Here is a 19,890-nt window from a genome sequence, read left to right as displayed (position 1 = left end):
CGAAAGTTAACTGTGTCCGAACTGTGCACTGCTGCATGTAGTGCTGTTAGTTGTTGGACTATAACTCCTAGCGCTGACAAAATGATGAGAAAAAAAGGCAAAAAAAAAATGTTGGCATAACCGTTCTTGGAAGATTTCTCGTTCAAAGAGATTGTAAGATAAAATGTGATAAACTCTCCATGTAAACCATTTTAGAAGCGCGTAACAACGAAGTACATGCGTCCCTTAGGATGCTCTATGTCGGCTTGAAAAATGAAACAGTAAAAGAAGAAAAAAGGAGAAAATAAGAGAAAGAAAAAAAGAGAAGAGATAAAAAAATGTGGTTGATCCCTCTTATATAGGAATCGGTATAGAACACGAAAGTGAAACGTGTCTTCACAGAAGTAGTGTAATGTTTATTGCACATTGATATATAATGTCTATTGGTGTTTTATGGCTAAAGCGCCCTTAGGATGATGATGATTTATTGGCATCCCCTTTGAAACGGGGCGGCGACAAATAGTCACCTAGCCTGCTTGATTTAATCAGGTATACTATACATGTTCTTTATCTTGCATTTTTGTATACCTATCATTATTTTTCTTTTTCAAAAATTTACCTTGTACCGCTGCCTATGATTTTAAGAGATCAGGTCGCATCCATCTTTTCCCTACTTTTTTTCCACCAGTACTCTAATCGTCTCTTGCTGATCTCTACGGCTGATCTGTTTATGTTTCCTTCCACTTTAAACCCAAGCGCTTCTGGGAGTTGCACGTTACCTACGGTTCTCGCTGGGTGGATCCCGTCGCATTCCATTAGGATGTGCTGAGTGGTCTCTGGATCTTTACTGCAGCATACACATGTCTCATCTAATTCCGAATATTTGTTCCGATATGTTTTCGTCCTTAGGCAACCGGCTCGAGCCTCAAATAGCAAGGCACTGCCCTTTGTGTTATCGTACAGAGTTTCCCTTCTAATTTCTTTCTTCTCATTCTTGTAAATCTCCATTGTCCTTTTCGTTTCCATTCTTTGCATCCAATTCACGGTCTCTATTTCTCTCACTTTCTTTCTGATGACCCCTGGTTGTCTATTTACAGTTTCGATTATCCTGTACTTGGTTGCCAACTTCCTTGACCTCTTCCTCCATTCTGTGTCCACGCTTTTCATGTAGAGATACTTGTGCACTTTAGCTGCCCATTTATTTTCATCCATGTTCCTGAGCCTTTCTTCAAAACTAATTTTGCTTTGTGCTTCTCTGACTTCAAAAGAGGCCCAACCCATGTCTCCATGCACTGCCTCATTTGTCGTATTACCGTGTGCTCCCAAAGCCAACCGGCCTACTGATCTTTGGTTAACTTCCAAACCCGCCAATATATCCGATTTTAAGCATATAATGGCATTTGCGAATGTTAGCGCTGGCACCATAACTCCTTTCCAGATTCCACGCACCACCTCATACTTATTGTGGCCCCACAGTGCTCTGTGTTTCATTAATGCTGCATTCCGCTTCCCCTTTATTTTCAGATTATCTTGGTGGTTGATTGAGTAATTCTTTCCTTCGTTTATGTGTACGCCGAGGTACTTATATTGCTTCACTATGGGTATTACTTGCTGTTGAATTGACACCACGAAGTTACTCGTGTGCTCATTAAAGATCATAATCCCTGATTTCTCTGTGCTAAACTTAAGGCCTAGATTTGTCGCTGCGTTCCCACAGATATTCGCAAGTATCTGTAAATCTTTTTTATTGTCCGCTAGTAGCACAATGTCGTCTGCGTACATCAGTCCAGGGATCTTCTGTTGCACCATTTGTCCATTACGCATGTAGGATAAATCAAAACCTAATTCGCTGTTTTCCAGTCGTCTTTCTATGCCCTTGACGTAAAGCGTGAACAACAATGGTGACAGAGGGCATCCTTGCTTCAATCCTTGGTGAATTCCCACCATTTCATTTCCTTTTCGGCCTTCCCATGCCACTTGTACTTGGTTGTCTCGATATATCTCCCTCAGCAGCTCCACGAAATCGTCATCTATGCCTTCGTATTGAAGAATATCCCACAACAATTCCCTGTCTACGTTGTCATAAGCTCCTTTAATATCTAGAAATGCTATCCATAAAGGTCTTTTCTGAGCTACTGAAATCTCTATGCACTGAGTTAGTACAAACATATTGTCTTCTAAGCGTCTGCCTGGCCTGAACCCATTCTGTAGTTCCCCCAATACACCGTTTTCCTCTACCCACTTCGACAGTTCTAATTTTATGGCTTGCATTGCCATTCTATATATCACCGACGTTACTGTAACTGGCCTGTACGAGCTCGTCTTATCCTTATCTCCTTTGCCTTTGTAGATAAGATTCATCTTGCTTTCACGCCATCCAACGGGAATATTCTTTGTTCTAATCACTTGCTCTATGGCATTAGTCAGCAGTGCCTTGCTTTTTGGACCGAGGTTTTTGATTAGCTGTATTGGGATTTCATCGGGTCCTGCTGCCGTGTTGTTAGGGACATTTTCTGCTGCCTTTTTCCAATAAAAGCTTTCTATGCTGAATTTTGATCTCTCAGGCCTCTCTGTTGTTGCTGGATCTGTTGTCTGAACTACGCTTTTTCTCGTACCGAAGTTATGCCTGATAACGTCTGTGATGTACCGCAGCGCATCATCGCCTTCATAGATGTTACCGTCTTCATCCCTTATAGCCGTTTGCGAGTTTCTAGTTGGAGCTCCGAGTGCTTTTATATGGTTCCAGAATCTTTTTGGGGCGCCTTTGTATCTTTTGTGAATGTTATGCACCCAACGTTCACTTGCGCATTTAATTTTCTCTTGCACGAGCTCACTCGCAACCCTTTTCTTTTCTCGGTACGTATTCCATCTAAGGAGCACCTCTTCTTCTTGTAATCCCAACTTTTTGGCTTCTCGATGAACCCTAGATGCCTCTTTACGCTCTTCTATAGCTTGTTTAATTTCCTTGTTCCACCACTTACGTGGTTTCCTCTTTCCAATCCAACAATTGTATTGCCGTGTCCGCCTTATTTCATGCTGCATAACCTCCACCAGTTCCTTATATTCCCAGACTGCTGTAGGAAAAGCCTCAATTTTCTTCTCTATGTTGTTTGCGATCTCTGTTATTTGCTCGTCATTCATGCTCGCCATGTCTGAGACCGTTATCCAGAGACGACGAACCGCACTCAACGATGCCTGGAGTACCCTCGCCGGCAGAGTCCGACGGAGCAGCTGTCAATCCGTTGTCATTAGGCGGCACCGGTGCTGCCGCCACATCTTGAGCCTCCGCCCGGCACTCGGTTTCCAAGACGCGCAGGTCTTCCGCCGGCGACGACGTTTCGACAATTTCCAGGCGCTCGCAGCATCCTCCGTTCGTGAAGCTCAGCGAACGGTCCGCGTCCGCCTCGCTCGAATCAACAGCTTCAACCTGCTTCTCGTCCACTACAGCCCGTGCCGGCTCTGCGATGTGGTGCCCGTTTTCGGCGGCCTTCCACGCTTTGTCTACAACGTCTAGGGCCGCCGCCAGCATCTCAGACTCGTCCGCGCCTTCGCAGTAACAGTCAGGCTTCGTTATCGGCGTGCTAGGCTCGGAGCCGGCGGGTTTCGATTCAGAGAAGCCCAGCTCCGAGCCTACAACCGGGGGTTCTTCCATGTCTGAGTGCTTCAACTCCGCAGGGTTGGCCGGAGGAGGAGGAGGGCGGTTACGAACCGGTGCACGGGGTACCGAAATGAAGAACCGGCGGCAGCCGAACTGCTGTTAGCCGAGAAAAAGATAACGAGGTCGACGGGATGAAGAAGGCACTAGACCGCTGAGAGAAAGCCGGCGAGACTGACTGAGACAAGCGGTCCGTCGCTGAAAGGGTTGCTCGAAGGCGGCAGCTGCGAGGCGCTATGTGACAGCGGCAGGCCCGCCGAAAAACACACCACAGACCCACACCCGCGCACACTCACTCACGCGAGCGCAGGGCCCAGCGCCGCGTCTGGCTTTTGGAAAACACAGCGCGCTGCTGCTGATGCCTGGCTGCAGCCGCCGCTTGTCTACTACTCCCCCCAGATGAGAGAGCGTCGCGAGAGAGGCAGCCGGCGGCAGTTTCTTGAGCTGATGCACCCACGCTGACGCCTGGTGGCACGTCTCCTCCATCACGACTACCAACGTCGATGACCATGAGCAACCGTCGTGCATATGGAAGCTGCACTACGCTGCACACGCTAGCACAACGCGAAAGACGAAGCACGTAACTGACACACTAATACAACGCGCAAGACAAAGCACGTAACTGAATCGTCACCGAGTCAAATCAGCGCGTACAGCGCGTCGTAATTGCAGCCTCCGCGATCAACTTCAGAAACATTTTCAGAGCTAATTGCGGAGGCCACGCTCCGCTGTGCTGAGTACGGTGAACGCCACCTAGTAGTGCTTCTGCGAGAACGCGTTGGTAGTGCTTCTTGATGCCAGCGTCCCTTCGAATGCTGGCATCGAGGCGTCGTAGTGCTGAGACCACCGAAGCGTTCACTGTCGGTGCGCGTTAGTGTCATAATGCAGTACTTCTCTTTTCTGCTCGTAGGCGGCGGCACCGCCCCGAGCAAGAGCGCGGGTACACGGAGGAGTGTTAGATATATAAGGCGCGTCTGTGTAGCTCTCTGCAAATGCGTTTGTGGCGCAATGGGTTAAACGCTCGGCGATCTATCGTCGCGGACCGAGAGGTCGTGGGTTCGATTTCCAAATTTTGCATGTTTGTGGAACTTTTTCTTCTGGTTTCTTTCTTTGTATTATGTTCGTGTGACGTATTTCCGTGACGGAAATACGTCAGTGAAGTCTTGGTGGACCCCGGCATAAAACACTTTCGTGTTAAAAAAAAATCGTGTACTCGGGCACCGCACATGACTTGGCACTTAATTCGACAGCTGGCCTGTGCGAGCGTTCAGCGTGTTTTTCATTTCGCACCTATATTACGCCTTACCCTGATGACGAACTCTCTCCTTCTCTTCATTTACTTTACTATGCTTTTATTCTCCCCCTTTTCCCCTTCCCCAGTGCAGGGTAGCAAACCGGATATTCCTACCTGGTTAACCTCCCTGCTTTTCCTTTTATTCCTCTCTTTTCCTGGCTGCACCAAAATGAAGGAAAGCTCAACTGTGAGGTATTGTTGATCGAATATGTTGACGAATATGTTGAACCAAGAGAGAGCTTTGTTAACAATAAACCGCAACAAGGCACTGGATTAAAATTACTGGCACGTGACTCCGATATAAAACAGAGCGAGTACAGGGGACGCAGTACGTATAGCTCTGTCCCTTGTGTACTCTTTCCTGTGTCCTGCCCTCGTGCAGTTTTATCACGCTCATGTTTCAGGTTAAAAAGGAACTGAGCCCTGCATTCAACCGCCCTTATTTTATTTGGAATAGAGCACCATTCCTGTGTGTGTGTTCACGAACAAACCTGGCCTGCCGTCTTCCATTGTGTCCTTCTTTTTTTCTGCGTTCTCTTTTCATGCTGTTTTCTAGCGTGGATTTCGAGCAAGTGTATATGGTATATATGTTAAACGTCTAATCAGTTGCTTAGCTTTGTATTCAGCTGGGAGCTGGTCACTTGCTGACCTTTCCAATGAGGTGAGTCTCATAGCCGAGTCTTTTCAGATGCTGAGGAAGAAGGGTGTACTTGAGGTCAAGACCGTACGGTTCACCCGGTTGAATTGGTATGTGCTGCAGACCTGCACCAGACAAGGGCCAAGTGTGAGCGCATCCAGCTGGTCGTATTTTGTGCATGTCGATCACACTACACGATGTTTTTCGCGTTCGCGTGACGTACCATCCGGTGGGAAGATTCAGTGTAGTGACAGGAAACCTTTGACACCGCAATATTTTTGCTGTCTTTCATGCGGATGCACCCGACAGCTGCACGGTGCGAAATCTGGCAGCAGTGGCGGAAGTCTGCACCCACACACACGTTCTTTTTTCAGTTCCGCTAGTTAAGCCAATGCGAAGTAGGAATTATATTTTAAATTGGCAAAGAAAGTCTAAAAATGCCAGTAAGTGGCGTGAACTGGCGAAGTCTTGGTACTTTGAGTAGTTTATTTATTTATTTATTTATTTATTTATTTATTTATTTATTTATTTATTTATTTATTTATTTATTTATTTATTTAATATTTATTTATTTAAAATTACCTTACAGGCCCCTAGAGGCATTGTGTGAGGGGGGAGAGTACAATAAAAAAATATTACTTGTACAATAGTTAGAATACATATGCGAATACATATAAAAAATGTAGGGTAAGAAATGTGCCAACATTGCAATACAATGTTACAATGTGACCTAGGAAACAAACCGAACGCTTTGGACGAGACAGCTAATTTAACAATGAAATGTCACACAGTAAAACATAGTCAACAGAATTACAGAGCAAGCGCCATATAATGAGACTATAACAAAACAGCATTTAAGGCATAGTTGCACATTATTAACGGGAAAGGCAATGACAAAGAATAATGGCTCTTCGAAGAGCGCAGTAGTTAAATGAATTAGTCTTTCCGTAGATGTGCATGAAATTGAACCGATTGTACAACCGCTGTGACCTGTAATATGAGGAGTTTCAAGAGGCAGAACTGATGGCGTTGTGTTATGGACGTATTTATGAAATAAGGATAGCCGGGCTATATCACGACGATCATGCAAGGGCTGTAGTGAGAGGTCGAGTTTAATTTGTGTAATGCTTATAGTATAGTGATAACAACGTGAGATAAAACGCGCTGCCCTATTCTGAATATATTCGAGTTTTTCGATCAAATATTTTTGATAGGGAGACCAGACGGATGCAGCGTATTCCAGCTGAGGTCGGATAAATTTTAGGTAAGCTAGTTTACGAATATCTTTAGTAGAATTATGTAACTGTGAGGTGTAACGGTACGTAAGTCGGCTGTTATTAATGACAACAACCACTGGGCAGGAAACCACGAAGGTACGTAGCCATTACTGTAAAGATAATTTAACACTTGGAAAACAGGGATCGCAGGCACATCGGTCTGATAAACAAACTTTCTCACAGCTAGGACCACGCTTGTCGTCTGCCTCCCACCAATGACGGCGTATTCTCGCTGTCGCGCGCACCTATCAATGCTTCCAGTCTATAGTCGTTCACTGAAAAAAGAAGAAATACCTGCTTCGCTAACAATTATTTCTGGCATTGATATGTTAGTGAGATTGTCAAGGGATGGTGATAATGTGGTGTCTTCCTGTGTGAATACAGATGAAAATGCGCTATTCAATAAATCGGCACACTCCGAGTGGTGGACCATATCACCGTGCTCATTAACGAGTGTTATATCGGGATAGCTCTTCGGGTTTATTACGCGCCAAAAACGTTGAGGATTGTTAGTGAGCATAGAATATAGGTCATGGGTAAAGAAATGTCGTTTAGATGATTTTAGCAGTGACTGATACTGTTTATCGCAGGTCTTATAACGATGCCAGGAATCTGAGACGCTGTCTTTATTGGTTTTACGATATAAACGCTTTTTCTTATTATTAAGGCGCCGAAGCTTTACAGTAAACCACGGGGCTGTCGGAGTGCAGGCTATTTTTGTTAGAGGGACGAATCGATTAATTAGTTCAGTAAGAGTGGTTTTAAGTTCAGCCCAGTTACGTTCAATGGTTTGAAATTGGCATCTATTGAGGAAATGTAACGAAAAGTCAGATAGTGCGGAGTTTATGCTGTCAAAATCCGCTCTATTGTAACATTGGATGTATTTATCAGAGCTCGGACGTCTTGGAAGGGAAACTGCAAGACTACCTGTTATGATATCATGATCAGATAGCCCATCTTGATGAGTTAAGTCAAAGCACACGTCAGGATCACTGGTTAATACTAGATCTAAAATATTAGTGGATGTAACCGAAGATCGCGTGGGACGGGTGATAAGCTGTGTTAAAGAAAAGTCGAGACATGACTGCAGGAAACTGTGTGCCTCAGATAGGTAGGTTGCTGTTGAAAGGTTAGCCCAATCAATACCGGGGAAGTTAAAATCACCGAAGATTAGTACTACAGATTTAGGAAAACGAACAGTAATGATTTCAATCATTACTGTTCAATCATTATGCGGATACATGCGCAGAGAGGATGTATAGGTGAGGATCGCAAAATTCTGATAAAAAGTGTTCCACATCGTTTACCGCGTTACCACTGCATGATTCCACAATCTGACCGGTAAGCTTTCAACTGCACTAAAAGACGGGTACCAAAAAAATGGGCTGTTAGTCCCTTTAAGCACGCAACCATAAAGGGACCAGAGCGTGTCATGAGAGGTTAGTAGAAATGAAAAAAAAAAAAAAAACTTATTGTGTGAAAAATGAAATGAAAATATTTATAGTGTGACATAATCGAGCACGCTGTTCGCGATTCAAATATAAATTATAATTCTGAATTGGCGCAGAAAGTCGCTAAAGACGGTGTGTCGCGCCAACTTGCGGTGAAACCTTGGTAATAGAAATGGATGCACTGAGATTACTGTACGTAAGTAGGCTTTTATTAAATGTGCCATAATTGTTTAAAATTATTGCATAAAGATATAGATGAAAAACGAAGGTTCAATTATTATTTACAACGCTTATAAATAGGCCAGAAGCGTTAAGGTATCGCCAGACGTTATACTTAACATGACTCCTTTCCCACTGAATATAAGCTTCGTGTACCGTCCGTGCGTCCTGCGGGACACTCGGAAGCTAGTAGCGTAAAATGGCCATACAACGCTTTCGACCACTTGATAAAAGAACTTTTGCAAATTACGTAGTTGATCCACACGCATTTATGTTCGCGCTAAGATTTGCCATAGCCTTCCTCCCATTTTCGATAAGTTTCAATCATTTCGGTGGCATTTGTAGCTAAGCCAGTGAAGCGCGGCACAAATTCTTAGGCCGCTCGTAAAGCTACCTTATAATGATTTATAATGATTTATTACAAAGGCCGCAACTAACCCAAACACTTTGAACTTTGCGTACACATGATCCATAACGTGCCCCTTTAAAAAAAATATATATATAACCAAGGTGCCTTGCCCATTTCACTGAGGACACCGGGAGAACCTCGAACCACGTATATAGCGCATAAAAAAAAACGAGGGTTCAATAACTATTTGCAATGCTTTTTATTAAGTCAAGAACGTGAAAGTCGTCACATATTACATTTTTTTTAATTATGGGCTTTTACGTGCCAAAACCACGATCTGATTACAAGGCACGTCGTAGTTGGGCACTCCGGATTAATTTTGGCCACCTGGGGTTCTTTAATGTGCACCCAATGCATGGTACACGGGTGTTTTTGCATTTCGCCGCCATCAAAATGCATGCGGCCGCCGCAGTCGGGATTTGATCCCACGACCTCGTGCTTATAGTAGCGCAATGCCACAGCCACTAAGCCACCACGGCGGGTATATTACACTTAATATGCTCACCATATTTTTGCCGAATTTACAGTCGGTGTCTTGTACAGTTGTTTTAGGACTCTCGGAAACATTGCGAATAAGGGCAGTATGACACTCTGTAACTTAGGCGGAAAGTTTTCATTTTTCCGGGGAGGGGGGGGGGGGGAGGGGGGGGGGGCTGGGGCCCGACCAGCTTTCCGAAACCTACCCATATATATATATATATATATATATATATATATATATATATATATATATATACACTATAAAGGGGATTTATTGGGGTTCGTAGCGACAGCGGGTCGTAGGATGCACCGAGCCCAGTCCTCTCGCTCGAGCTTCTGCTGCGCGCTTGATGCTGCCGATGCTGCTGACTCTGCGTCATCGTTCGTCATCTTCCTTACAAGGGCCCCGCGGAAATAAAGGAGCCATCCTGGCGACTTAGTTGTCCGGAAGGACGATAGAAAGGTGATACGGCTTGAGGCGCTGAACGTGAACGACTTCACGGTGCCGACGTCGCATGTCGGACGGCGGCGTGAGCGGCTCAACCAGGTAATTAACGGGTGATGTTCTCTCGAGAACGCGGTATGGCCCGTCGTATACTTCGGAAGGAGTTTTGAAGTGAGCCAGGGCGTGTGGTGCGGCACTAACAACCAGACGAGGGCGCCCGGGAGAAAATTGGGAGTCGAGTTCCGGGCGTCGTGAACGGCTTTTTGACGGTTCTGGTTGTCTGAGGTGAATTGGCGGGCCAGCTGGCGACATTCTTCGGCGTGTCTGGCTGCTTCCGAGATCGGCAGGCATTCGGATGGGTCCGGCCGGTAGGGCAGAATGGTGTCTATTGTGTTCGAAGGATGACGGCCGTAAAGAAGGTAAAATGGTGAGAATCCGGTAGTGGCCTGAGTCGCGGTGTTGTAGGCATAGGTGACAAACGGAAGAACTAGGTCCCAATTAGAGTGATCAGGTGAGACGTACATGGCGAGCATGTCACCAAGAGTTCGGTTGAAGCGTTCCGTGGTACCGTTAGTCTGCGGGTGATAGGCAGTGCATTTACGATGAACAATAGCGCATGCAGCAAGCAGTTCTTCGATGACTTCAGATAAGAAGGTGCGGCCTCTGTCGCTCAAAAGTTCACGTGGACCTCCATGACGAAGGAGAAAACGGCGTAGTATGAAATTGGCGACCTCCTGCGCTGTAGCATTTGGTAGAGCAGCAGTCTCCACATAACGTGTTAAGTGGTCTACCGCAACAATGATCCACCTGTTGCCGGTAGGAGTCAACGGAAGTGGCCCGTAGAGATCTATGCCCACGCGATCAAAGGGTCGGGATGGGCATTGTAAAGGCTGGAGTTCACCGGCGGAGTTGTGCGGTGGCGCTTTGCGACGTTGGCACTCATGACAAGAGCGTACGAAGTTGCGAACGAAATTGTACATTCCCCGCCAGTAATAGCGGTGTCGAAGTCTTTCGTAGGTCTTGAAGACTCCCGCGTGGCCACACTGAGGGTCGACGTGGAACTAGGAGCAAATCTCTGATCGCAAGGTTCGCGGAATGACGAGTAACCATGTGCGACCCTCTTGGGCATAGTTGCGGCGATACAGTAGCTGGTCTCGAATCGCAAAATGAGGAACTTGGCGCCGAAGCGTTCGTGGCGCTGGAACTTTCGACGTATCCGAGAGAAGGTCGAACAGAAATGCAGTCCAGGGATCATCACGCTGTGTAGAGGCGATAGTGTCAAAGTCCAGAGATGACAATGTGCACTCGCAGGAGGAGTCGTGACTGGCCTTCGGGGGAAGCGGTGATCGGGATAGCGCGTCAGCGTCGGAGCGCTTTCGCCCGGAACGGTAAACCACGCGGATGTCATATTCTTGAATTCGCAATGCCCAGCGGGCAAGGCGGCCCGATGGGTCTTTTAGCGTCGACAGCCAACGTAGTGCGTGGTGGTCAGTCACTACGTCAAAAGATCGCCCGTATAAATATGGGCGAAACTTGCCAAGCGCCCACACAATGGCCAAACACTCCTTTTATTGCGATAGCAATTATATGGACACTCAAAAGCAGATTTCTGCCGTCGGCGTCGCCGTCGCCGTCGCCGTGAGGTTCCGTATGACGTCATTTGGAGAAGAAATCGTCGCCGCGCGCCGAACGCTGTATGTGCGAGTGAAAGGGCGCGAGGGGCGCGCGCTTTCACGGGGAGTGAATGCACGGCGGAGAACAAACGCGCGTTCTGCGCCGTGCTCGCTTAAGGGCTGCAGAAGTAAGCGTCTCTTTCCTCCTTTACAATCACCATATATGTAGAGCAAACGCGCCTTCTTCCGACGCGCGAGAGGCCGTAGGGGAGGGAGGGAGGGGGAGGGAAGGGAGGCGACGTTTAGCTGCGGCACCAAGTGCCTATTTATATCAGAGGCTCCGGTAACAGTCACCGACGCCGCACGCATTTTGAGCGAACGCGGGCAAAACGCCGAAGGCGTCGACAATAGTTCTGCGTGTTGCCGGTGCTGCTGCATGTCCAAGTTTATACAGCTGATAAAGCTAATATCATTACTCCGTATAGCTCTCTACAAATTTGCTATCGCAATTGATGCTTCGCCTTTCAGGTGAAACTGCGACAACTTTTCTGTTACGCTGTAATTGGCCTCCGCCTTGGTTAACGTGCGACTCGCGTATGCGACGACGTATTCGGTGTGGCCAGGTTGACGTTGTGCCAACACAGCACCAAGGCCTACACCACTTGCGTCAGTATTAAGTTCGGTTGGTGCTTGAGGGTCAAAATGGCGAAGAATGGGTGGCGTCGTGAGAAGACGGCGCAAGGTTGTGAAGGCGTCGTCACACTCTGGAGACCATGATGAGAGATCTCTAGAGCCACCAAGGAGCTGCGTGAGAGGCGATATAATTGACGCAAAGTTTCGAACGAATCGCCGAAAGTAAGAGCAGAGGCCGATGAAACTGCGTAGCTCTTTGATAGTGGTAGGTTTTGGGAACGCAGTAACAGCACGTAGCTTCTCGGGATCCGGGCGAACGCCCGCCTTTGACACGACATGACCTAAAATTGTGAGCTGACGAACAGCAAATCAACATTTCTTCAGGTTATGTTGCAACCCGGCGTTGGTCAAGCAAGTGAGTACGTGCTGGAGGCGGAGCAGGTGCGTTGCGAAATCAGGGGCGAACACCACAATGTCGTCAAGATATCAAAGACAAATTTTCCATTTGAGGCCACGCAGAACATTATCCATCATTCTTTCGAACGTAGCAGGTGCGTTGCAAAGTCCGAAAGGCATGACGGTGAATTCATACAAGCCGTCTGGTGTAACAAAGGCAGTTTTCGGGCGATCGGCCTCTGCCAATAGCCTGACCGCAAATCCAGCGAAGAAAAGAACTCGGCTCCCTGCAAACAGTCCAGAGCATCATCGATGCGTGGTAATAGGTAGACGTCCTTCAGTGTGATCTTGTTCAACCGTCGAAAATCAACACAGAAGCGGATGGAACCGTCTTTCTTCGTGACGAGTACCACGGGAGAGGCCCATGGGCTCTGTGAAGGTTGAATGACGCCCCGACGAAGCATGTCATCGACCTGTTCTGCAATGACGCGACGTTCCGTAGCAGACACGCGATATGGTCTTTGTCGCAGCGGTGAGTGAGAGCCAGTGTCGATGTGATGCTCGACTGTCGATGCACGGCCAAGAGATGTTTGTGCATCGTCGAAAGAACGGTGGAAGTGCTGAAGGACTGCGAGGAGTTGAGATCGCTGCGAATGTGTCAGATCGTCGGCGATGAATGGGCTGAACACATCTGTTCATGCTGAGTCGGCTACGGAGAGGGCACTCAGTTCATGAACGGCAGTATAGAAGGCATTTCGTCGAGGACGGAGACAATTAGGGTTGAATCAACCGACTCGACGTAACCAAGGCATTCGCGGCGGAGCAGTGATAGCGGCGACGAAAGATGATTGTAAATGGGCATCGTGCTGACACCGACGGCGAGGTCAAGAGCTGCAAAGGGCAAAGGAAGCGCTTTTCGGGTAACAAAGTGAAGAGAGGGCATGAATAAGACCGTCCCGTCGGATATAGCACTACACGAGACCGGTACGAATGCTGAAGAGCACGGGGGAATACAGGTGTCTTCTTGCACGAGAAGTTTAGCTGCAGGATGAGCATCGACCGAGGCCAGGTCACCAAGGTGGGAAAGTTCAATCTCAGCCCGAGTGCAATTTATGATGGCATTGTGGCGTGAGAGAAAATCCCATCCTAGAATAACGGCGTGGGAGCACGATGAAAGAACTATGAACTCAATCGTGTATAAAACGTCCTGTATGGTTACACAGGCTGTACAAGCAGCGGTAGGGCGAATGGGTTGAGCACTTGCCGTTCGAAGCGACAATCCAGACAGAGACGTCGTCACTTTACCAAGCAAGCGGCAAAACCTGGCATCCATAACTGAAATAGCGGCACCGGTATCGACGAGGGCGACTGTAGCGACATCTTCGATAAACACATCAATGACATTGGCAGGTAAAGGAAGAGGACTTCGGCATGTCGACACTTGCGCAGTTCTTGCCTCAGGAACTGCGTCGTCTAGTTTCCCTCTTCGTTAGAGACGGGTCGCTGACGCATAGGGGAAAGCGATCGGCGACGTGGGGAGGGTGACCGGAAGCGTTCGAAGCGAGGACGGCGATCACTCTGGGAGCGAGGTGGTGATGGATCGAAGGGTCCGTAAGGCACATTTGGATCGGGCGGCACATAGGACGCTCGTCGATCGTCATCGAACGCCTGCGATCGGCGGCGGCAGAACCTTGCGACGTGACCGGGATACCTACATGCAAAGCATATAGGGCGATTGTCCGGCGTACGCCACGGGTTAGCGACGGCAGTGCTGGCCCAGGGAGCGGGAGGAGGAGGGCGGTGCACAGGCTGCTGGAAACGTGGTACGGGCGCACTGCGAGGGGCCATTGCAGCAACCGCAGCATAAGTTAACGGTGTAGCCACGGCATCCTGCTGGTGAACAGCTGGCAGCGCTTTCGTGACCTCTTCATGGATCACATTACGGAGAGGAGACGGCAAAGTGCTGGCAGACTCCGGAGTGATGGACACCAGAGACAGCTGTCGTGCGACTTCTTCGCGGACGAAATCTTTGATTTGGGCTATCAAGGAGGCTTGTTCGGGGCCGGTGGTCAGGCTGCAGAGTGACGCCGCATTAGGCGTGGGATGTCGCCTTGTCAGAGCTCGCTGCTTTCGCAATTCATCATAGCTCTGGCACAAGCTGATAACGTCGCCAACAGTGCGCGGGTCCTTGGCCAGAAGCATCTGGAACGCGTCATCATCGATTCCCTTCATGACGTGCTTAATCTTTTCCGCTTCCGTCATGGCAGCGTTCACGCGCCTGCACAAATCGAGGACGTCTTCTATATAGCTGGTGAACGTCTCACCCGTGTCCTGTGCGCGTGTACGCAAACGCTGCTCGGCTCGGAGTATCCTGACGGCGGGTCGGTCAAATACTTCGGTAATCGACGTCTTGAACGCCGACCACGTTCGGATATTCCTCTCATGATTCCTGAACCAGAGACTGGCGACGCCCGCAAGATAGAAGGATACGTAAGCCAGCTTGTCCGAGTCATTCCATTTGTTGTGAACGCTCACCCGTTCATAAGATGACAGCCACTCTTCAACGTCGTTGTCGTCGGTTCCGCTGAAGATGGGAGGTTGAACAGTGCCAGCGCAAGGGACGGGTGGCGATGGAAGAGTCTGCTGGTGGGCGTCCGGCATGGCAGAGGGTAGCGTCCGCGAACGAAGTTCCAGGATGGTGGAGTGGAACGTTACCCAGCACCTCCACCACTTATAAAGGGGATTTATTGTGGTTCGTAGCGACAGCGGGTCGTAGGATGCACCGAGCCCAGTCCTCTCGCTCGAGCTTCTGCTGCGCGCTTGATGCTGCCGATGCTGCTGACTCTGCGTCATCGTTCGTCATCTTCCTTACAATATATATATATATATATATATATATATATATATATATATCATCAGCCTATATTTATGTCCACTGCAGGACGAAGGCCTCTCCCTGCGATCTGCAATTACCCCTGTCTTGCGCTAGCGTATTCCAACTTGCGCCTGCGAATTTCCTAACTTCATCATCCCACCTGGTTTTCTGCCGTCCTCGACTGCGCTTCCCTTCTCTTGGTATCCATTCTGTAGCCCTAATGGTCCACCGGTTATCCATCCTACGCATCACATGACCTGCCCAGCTCCATTTATTCCGCTTAATGTCAACTAGAATATCGTCTATCTCCGTTTGTTCTCTGATCCATACCACTCTCTTCCTGTCTCTTAACGTTACTCCTAAGATTTTTCGTTCCATCGCTCTTTGTGCGGTCCTTAACTTGTTCTCGAGCTTCTTTGTTAACCTCCAAGTTTCTGCCCCATATGTTAGCACCAGTAGAATACAATGATTGTACACTTTTCTTTTCAACGACAGTGGTAAGCTCCCGGTCAGGATTTGGCAATGCCTGCCGTATGCACTCCAACCCAATTTTATTCTTCTGTAAATTTCTTTCTCATGATCAGGGTCCCCTGTGATCAATTGACCTAGATAAATGTATTCCTTTACAGACTCTAGATGCTGACTGGCGATCCTGAATTCTTGTTCCCTTGCCAGGCTATTGAACATTATCTTTGTCTTCTGCATATTCATCTTCAACCCAATTCTTGCACTTTCTCGATTAAGGTCCTCAATCATTTGTTGTAATTCGTCTCCATTGTTGCTGAATAGGACAGTGTCATCTGCAAACCGAAGGTTGCTGAGATATTCGCCGTTGATCCTCACTCCTAAGCCTTCCCAGTCTAACAGCTTGAATACTACTTCTAAGCATGCACTGAATAGCATTAGAGAGATTGTGTCTCCTTGCCTGGACCCTTTCTTAATAGGTAACTTTCTACTTTTCTTGTGGAGAACCAATGTTGCTGTGCAGTCCGTGTAGACATTTGCCAATATATTCACGTATGCATCCTGTACTCCTTGATTGCGCAATGCCTCTATGACTGCTTGTATCTCTACTGAATCAAATGCCTTTTCATAATCTATGAAAGCCATATAGAGAGGTTGATTGTACTCCGCAGATATATATATATATATATATATATATATATATATATATATATATATATATATATACCCTCTGCTAACATTTTTTTTATTTCTAGCTTTATGGCGAAACCAATTATATCGACACTTCAGGCAAATTGTCGTGGTTGTCGTCGCCGGGACGTTCCGCATTAAATCCAAAAGCCATATACATGAGGGACCTATACCCTGTGGGTGGGGGAAAAAGCACGTAACAGTGAGCCGAAAAGGACGGCGGCTTGATGGGCATTATTTCCCACGCGCTCAATATTCTGGTTAGTTGCAGATCACGTAATCAAACGCGAATGGAAAGGAGAGCACGCGTCTTCTCCTCTATCCCTGCCGTAGCTGTGAATGACTGTGCGCGACTGACCCTTATAGGGCCCGCGTGCCATATCTAATTGTTGGTAATCATTGGTGGATGCAATGATAAAGGATGACCAGGGATGGCTGCTAACTTCATGCGCGCTGTCTTCCTTGCCGGGCTGTCTTTCTGCGCCCCTAGTGTTGCAGAGTCAAGAGACAGAGGTCATCGCAGATCACTCACAGAGGCCGTCAGTAGTGGACATAAAAATAGGCAGATAATGATGAGAATCTAATTTTCAGAGCTGCGGTGAATCGCGCGGCTGTATGAACCGTTCGCCTCCGCTGCCGACGTTCTTCACAATGCTTGCGTTATGAATGCGAGTGCTCGAGGTCATCCAGTGAGTTATTTACAGGTTTACATGGTCCGTGCTTACTATGTCAACTATGCTTACTATTTTAATTTTAGGTGAATGTTTACTACAATTTATGTGGCCACTATTACTACCGTATAGACTCGTGTAGGGGCCACACTTTTCTGTCGCGATTTTGACGAGCCTTTCATGGGACCAGTCCGTTTGACCTCATTTTTCCAACTACGAGTATGAAATCCTCCGTAAACCTCCGCGATCGCCTCCTCTCGACATCCAGTAGCGACGCGCGAAAGTACGCTGCGCGCGACAATTCGCTGTTGAGCCCGATCAGAATCAGCGCACGGAACGCGATTGCTTCTCGGTTGGATGTCTTTTTTTTTTATATTGGCTATCAAGTTGGGGGCGCGGCCCTTACACGGGTGCGATCCTTACACGGATTTACACGGTAAGAATATTCCTTCGTGTAATTGTCTTCTACTTCGCTATCATACTGCTTCGCCTTTCCGGCCAAATTGCACTCTCTTTTATTTTTTTTAGTACTTTGAGTCCGAGTATAAGCGCTGCTGCGCATGACTTCTAGACTTCTATTTATTCTGATTTTGAGGTAATCCGGGTTGGCATCATTTCGGTTACTTAGTGAATTCAATATACAAGGCGTTTCAGCGACCAGTTTCCAAAATTTTTAAAGGTGGCCTGTGGCAGATAGTACAATTCTAGTTCATGAGCTCATCTACTCGAAGAGGCGGGCATTACTTGCACAAAAAATTGAAATTCATAATCGACTAATAAACAAAATTAACCAATTAAGTTTTAGCTAATTACCTTATGGCCCATGTTGCAATTTACAAATTCTAGCCGTGGAGTGCGGATCCACTTTGAACTAAATCTCAGGCTGACACCAGTGTCGAGATATTAATTCTCTAACTTTGCGGAGAAATACATTGGCGTGCCAGTCACTTTCTCAACAAAACGTCGTTTTATGCATCAAAGCCCAAAAGTATGAAAAGAACAAATTATGGGATTTTACGTGCCAAAACCACGATCTCATTATGAGGCACGCCATAGTGGAGGACTCTGGAATAATTTAGACTACCTGGGGTTCTTTAACGAGCACCTAAATCTAAGTATACGGGTGTTCTAGCATTTCGCCCCATCGAAATGCAGCCGCCGTGCCCGTGATTTGATCCCGCGACCTCATGCTTAGCAGTCCAACACCATAGCCACTAAACAACCACGGCGGGTAAGCGCAAAAGTAACTGGAACGCCAATGCATTTCTCCGCAATGTTCGGGAATTAATATCTTGAAGCTGGTGCCATCCTGAGAATTAGTTCCTAGTGCATCCGCCTTGCGAATTCCACGGCTAGAATTTGTAAATTGCAACACGGGCCATAAGTTAATGTTAAAAACCGAACAGGTGATTTTTTAATTAGTCGATTATGCATTTCAATTTTTTGTGCAACTAATGTCCACCTCTTCTCTGTAGACCAGCTCATGAACTAGAATTGTGCTATCTGCCACAGCCAACCTTTAAAAAATTTTTGAATGTGTTTGCTGAAACACCCCGTATTTATGGCCTCTGCATGCAAGAGGCGATGTTTCCATCCCTAATGCGCAAATGTTGTAAATAATTAGAAGAGCTGCTTTTTTCATTTATATTGTAGCCAGTCGTTAGCATTGCCTACTGGAAAGAGAATCAATATTGAGACACATATCACTCACGTGCTTTTCACACGCCGTTGATAGAAGACTCTGCCGAAAGGGTCATTGAAGTCTGCAGGTTTTTTTTTTCAGGGCCATAAAAACATGCAAAGTAATTTGAAGTGAAGTGAACATACACCAACATATTCATTCTCTAGGTATAGGCTATCCATTTAGTTGGCTACCTCGATCCTTCTCTTTAAAAAATATAATAAACTTTGTCCTTTGTATATATTTAAATATATTGTGTTGGTGCGTGGTGTTCTCAGCGGAAATTTAAAAAAAAATGTTCATGAGAGAAAACGCGGATGAGGCAGCCGCCGCTGGTGCTTCTAATGCGCTTGTCCTCCTATTGTAAGGATTTGCCGAAATAAAGCGAAAGTATAAATTAAAAGCCGTGCACGTCCGCGCCAACAATGGTGCTGTAAGCTTTTAGCCACAACAAAAGTGAACATGTGGAGGCAACGCAAAAGAGCCCTCAAATTATTTGGGTAACAGAACTCCGGTGATGACATTTTAGAGGCGGTAGGGCCCCCCCCCCCCCTCCCCCCCGGAAAATTCTGGAGGGGGCTCCAACCCCGGAGCCCCCCCCCCCCCCCCCCCCCCCCCCCGTAGTCGGCGCCTATGCTCTGTAACGCTTGCATAAGTAATTTTCTACGAAGGCTGTAATTAACCTACACAATTTAAACATCTATCGTTCGTCACTTACAACATGCTTCCGTGCCTCGCATATTTCAACGAGGAGACCGGGAGAGCCAAACACGCGTCTCGCATAACACAAAAATTGAAAAAAAAAGAGTATGCAGTAATTATTTTCAAAGCACCTAATTAATCTACGCGTTTGAAACTTTCGGTACTCGTCACCCATTAAATAACCGTCGTTTCCTTTAAAATGTGTCACTGCCCGTGGTGGCTCCCCAGGCCCTACGTATCATCCAAAACGCCAAAGACCTCAAAGATCACTCATTGGCCTGGTTCCCTGCGCACCTTAGAAACATTGAAGGTGCCTTG

General features: G+C 47.2%; 1 protein-coding gene across 4 annotated transcripts in view; it reads right to left on the bottom strand.

The window, feature by feature from the left end:
* The window catches only part of LOC119443130 (arylsulfatase B), a 101,361-nt gene that overhangs the window by 32,255 nt on the left and 49,216 nt on the right, over positions 1 to 19,890 (bottom strand). For all 4 annotated transcript variants that reach the window (XM_049662596.1, XM_037708281.2, XM_049662594.1 and 1 more), the window contains exon 5: positions 5,578 to 5,690. In XM_049662596.1, coding sequence (XP_049518553.1) covers positions 5,578 to 5,690 — 113 coding nt within the window. The remainder of the gene's footprint in view (positions 1 to 5,577; positions 5,691 to 19,890) is intronic.

Source organism: Dermacentor silvarum, chromosome 2 (assembly GCF_013339745.2).
Source record: "Dermacentor silvarum isolate Dsil-2018 chromosome 2, BIME_Dsil_1.4, whole genome shotgun sequence".
NCBI lineage: Eukaryota > Metazoa > Arthropoda > Arachnida > Ixodida > Ixodidae > Dermacentor > Dermacentor silvarum.
The sequence above is the reverse complement of the archived record's forward strand: the minus strand, read 5'-3'. Positions and strand labels throughout refer to the sequence as shown.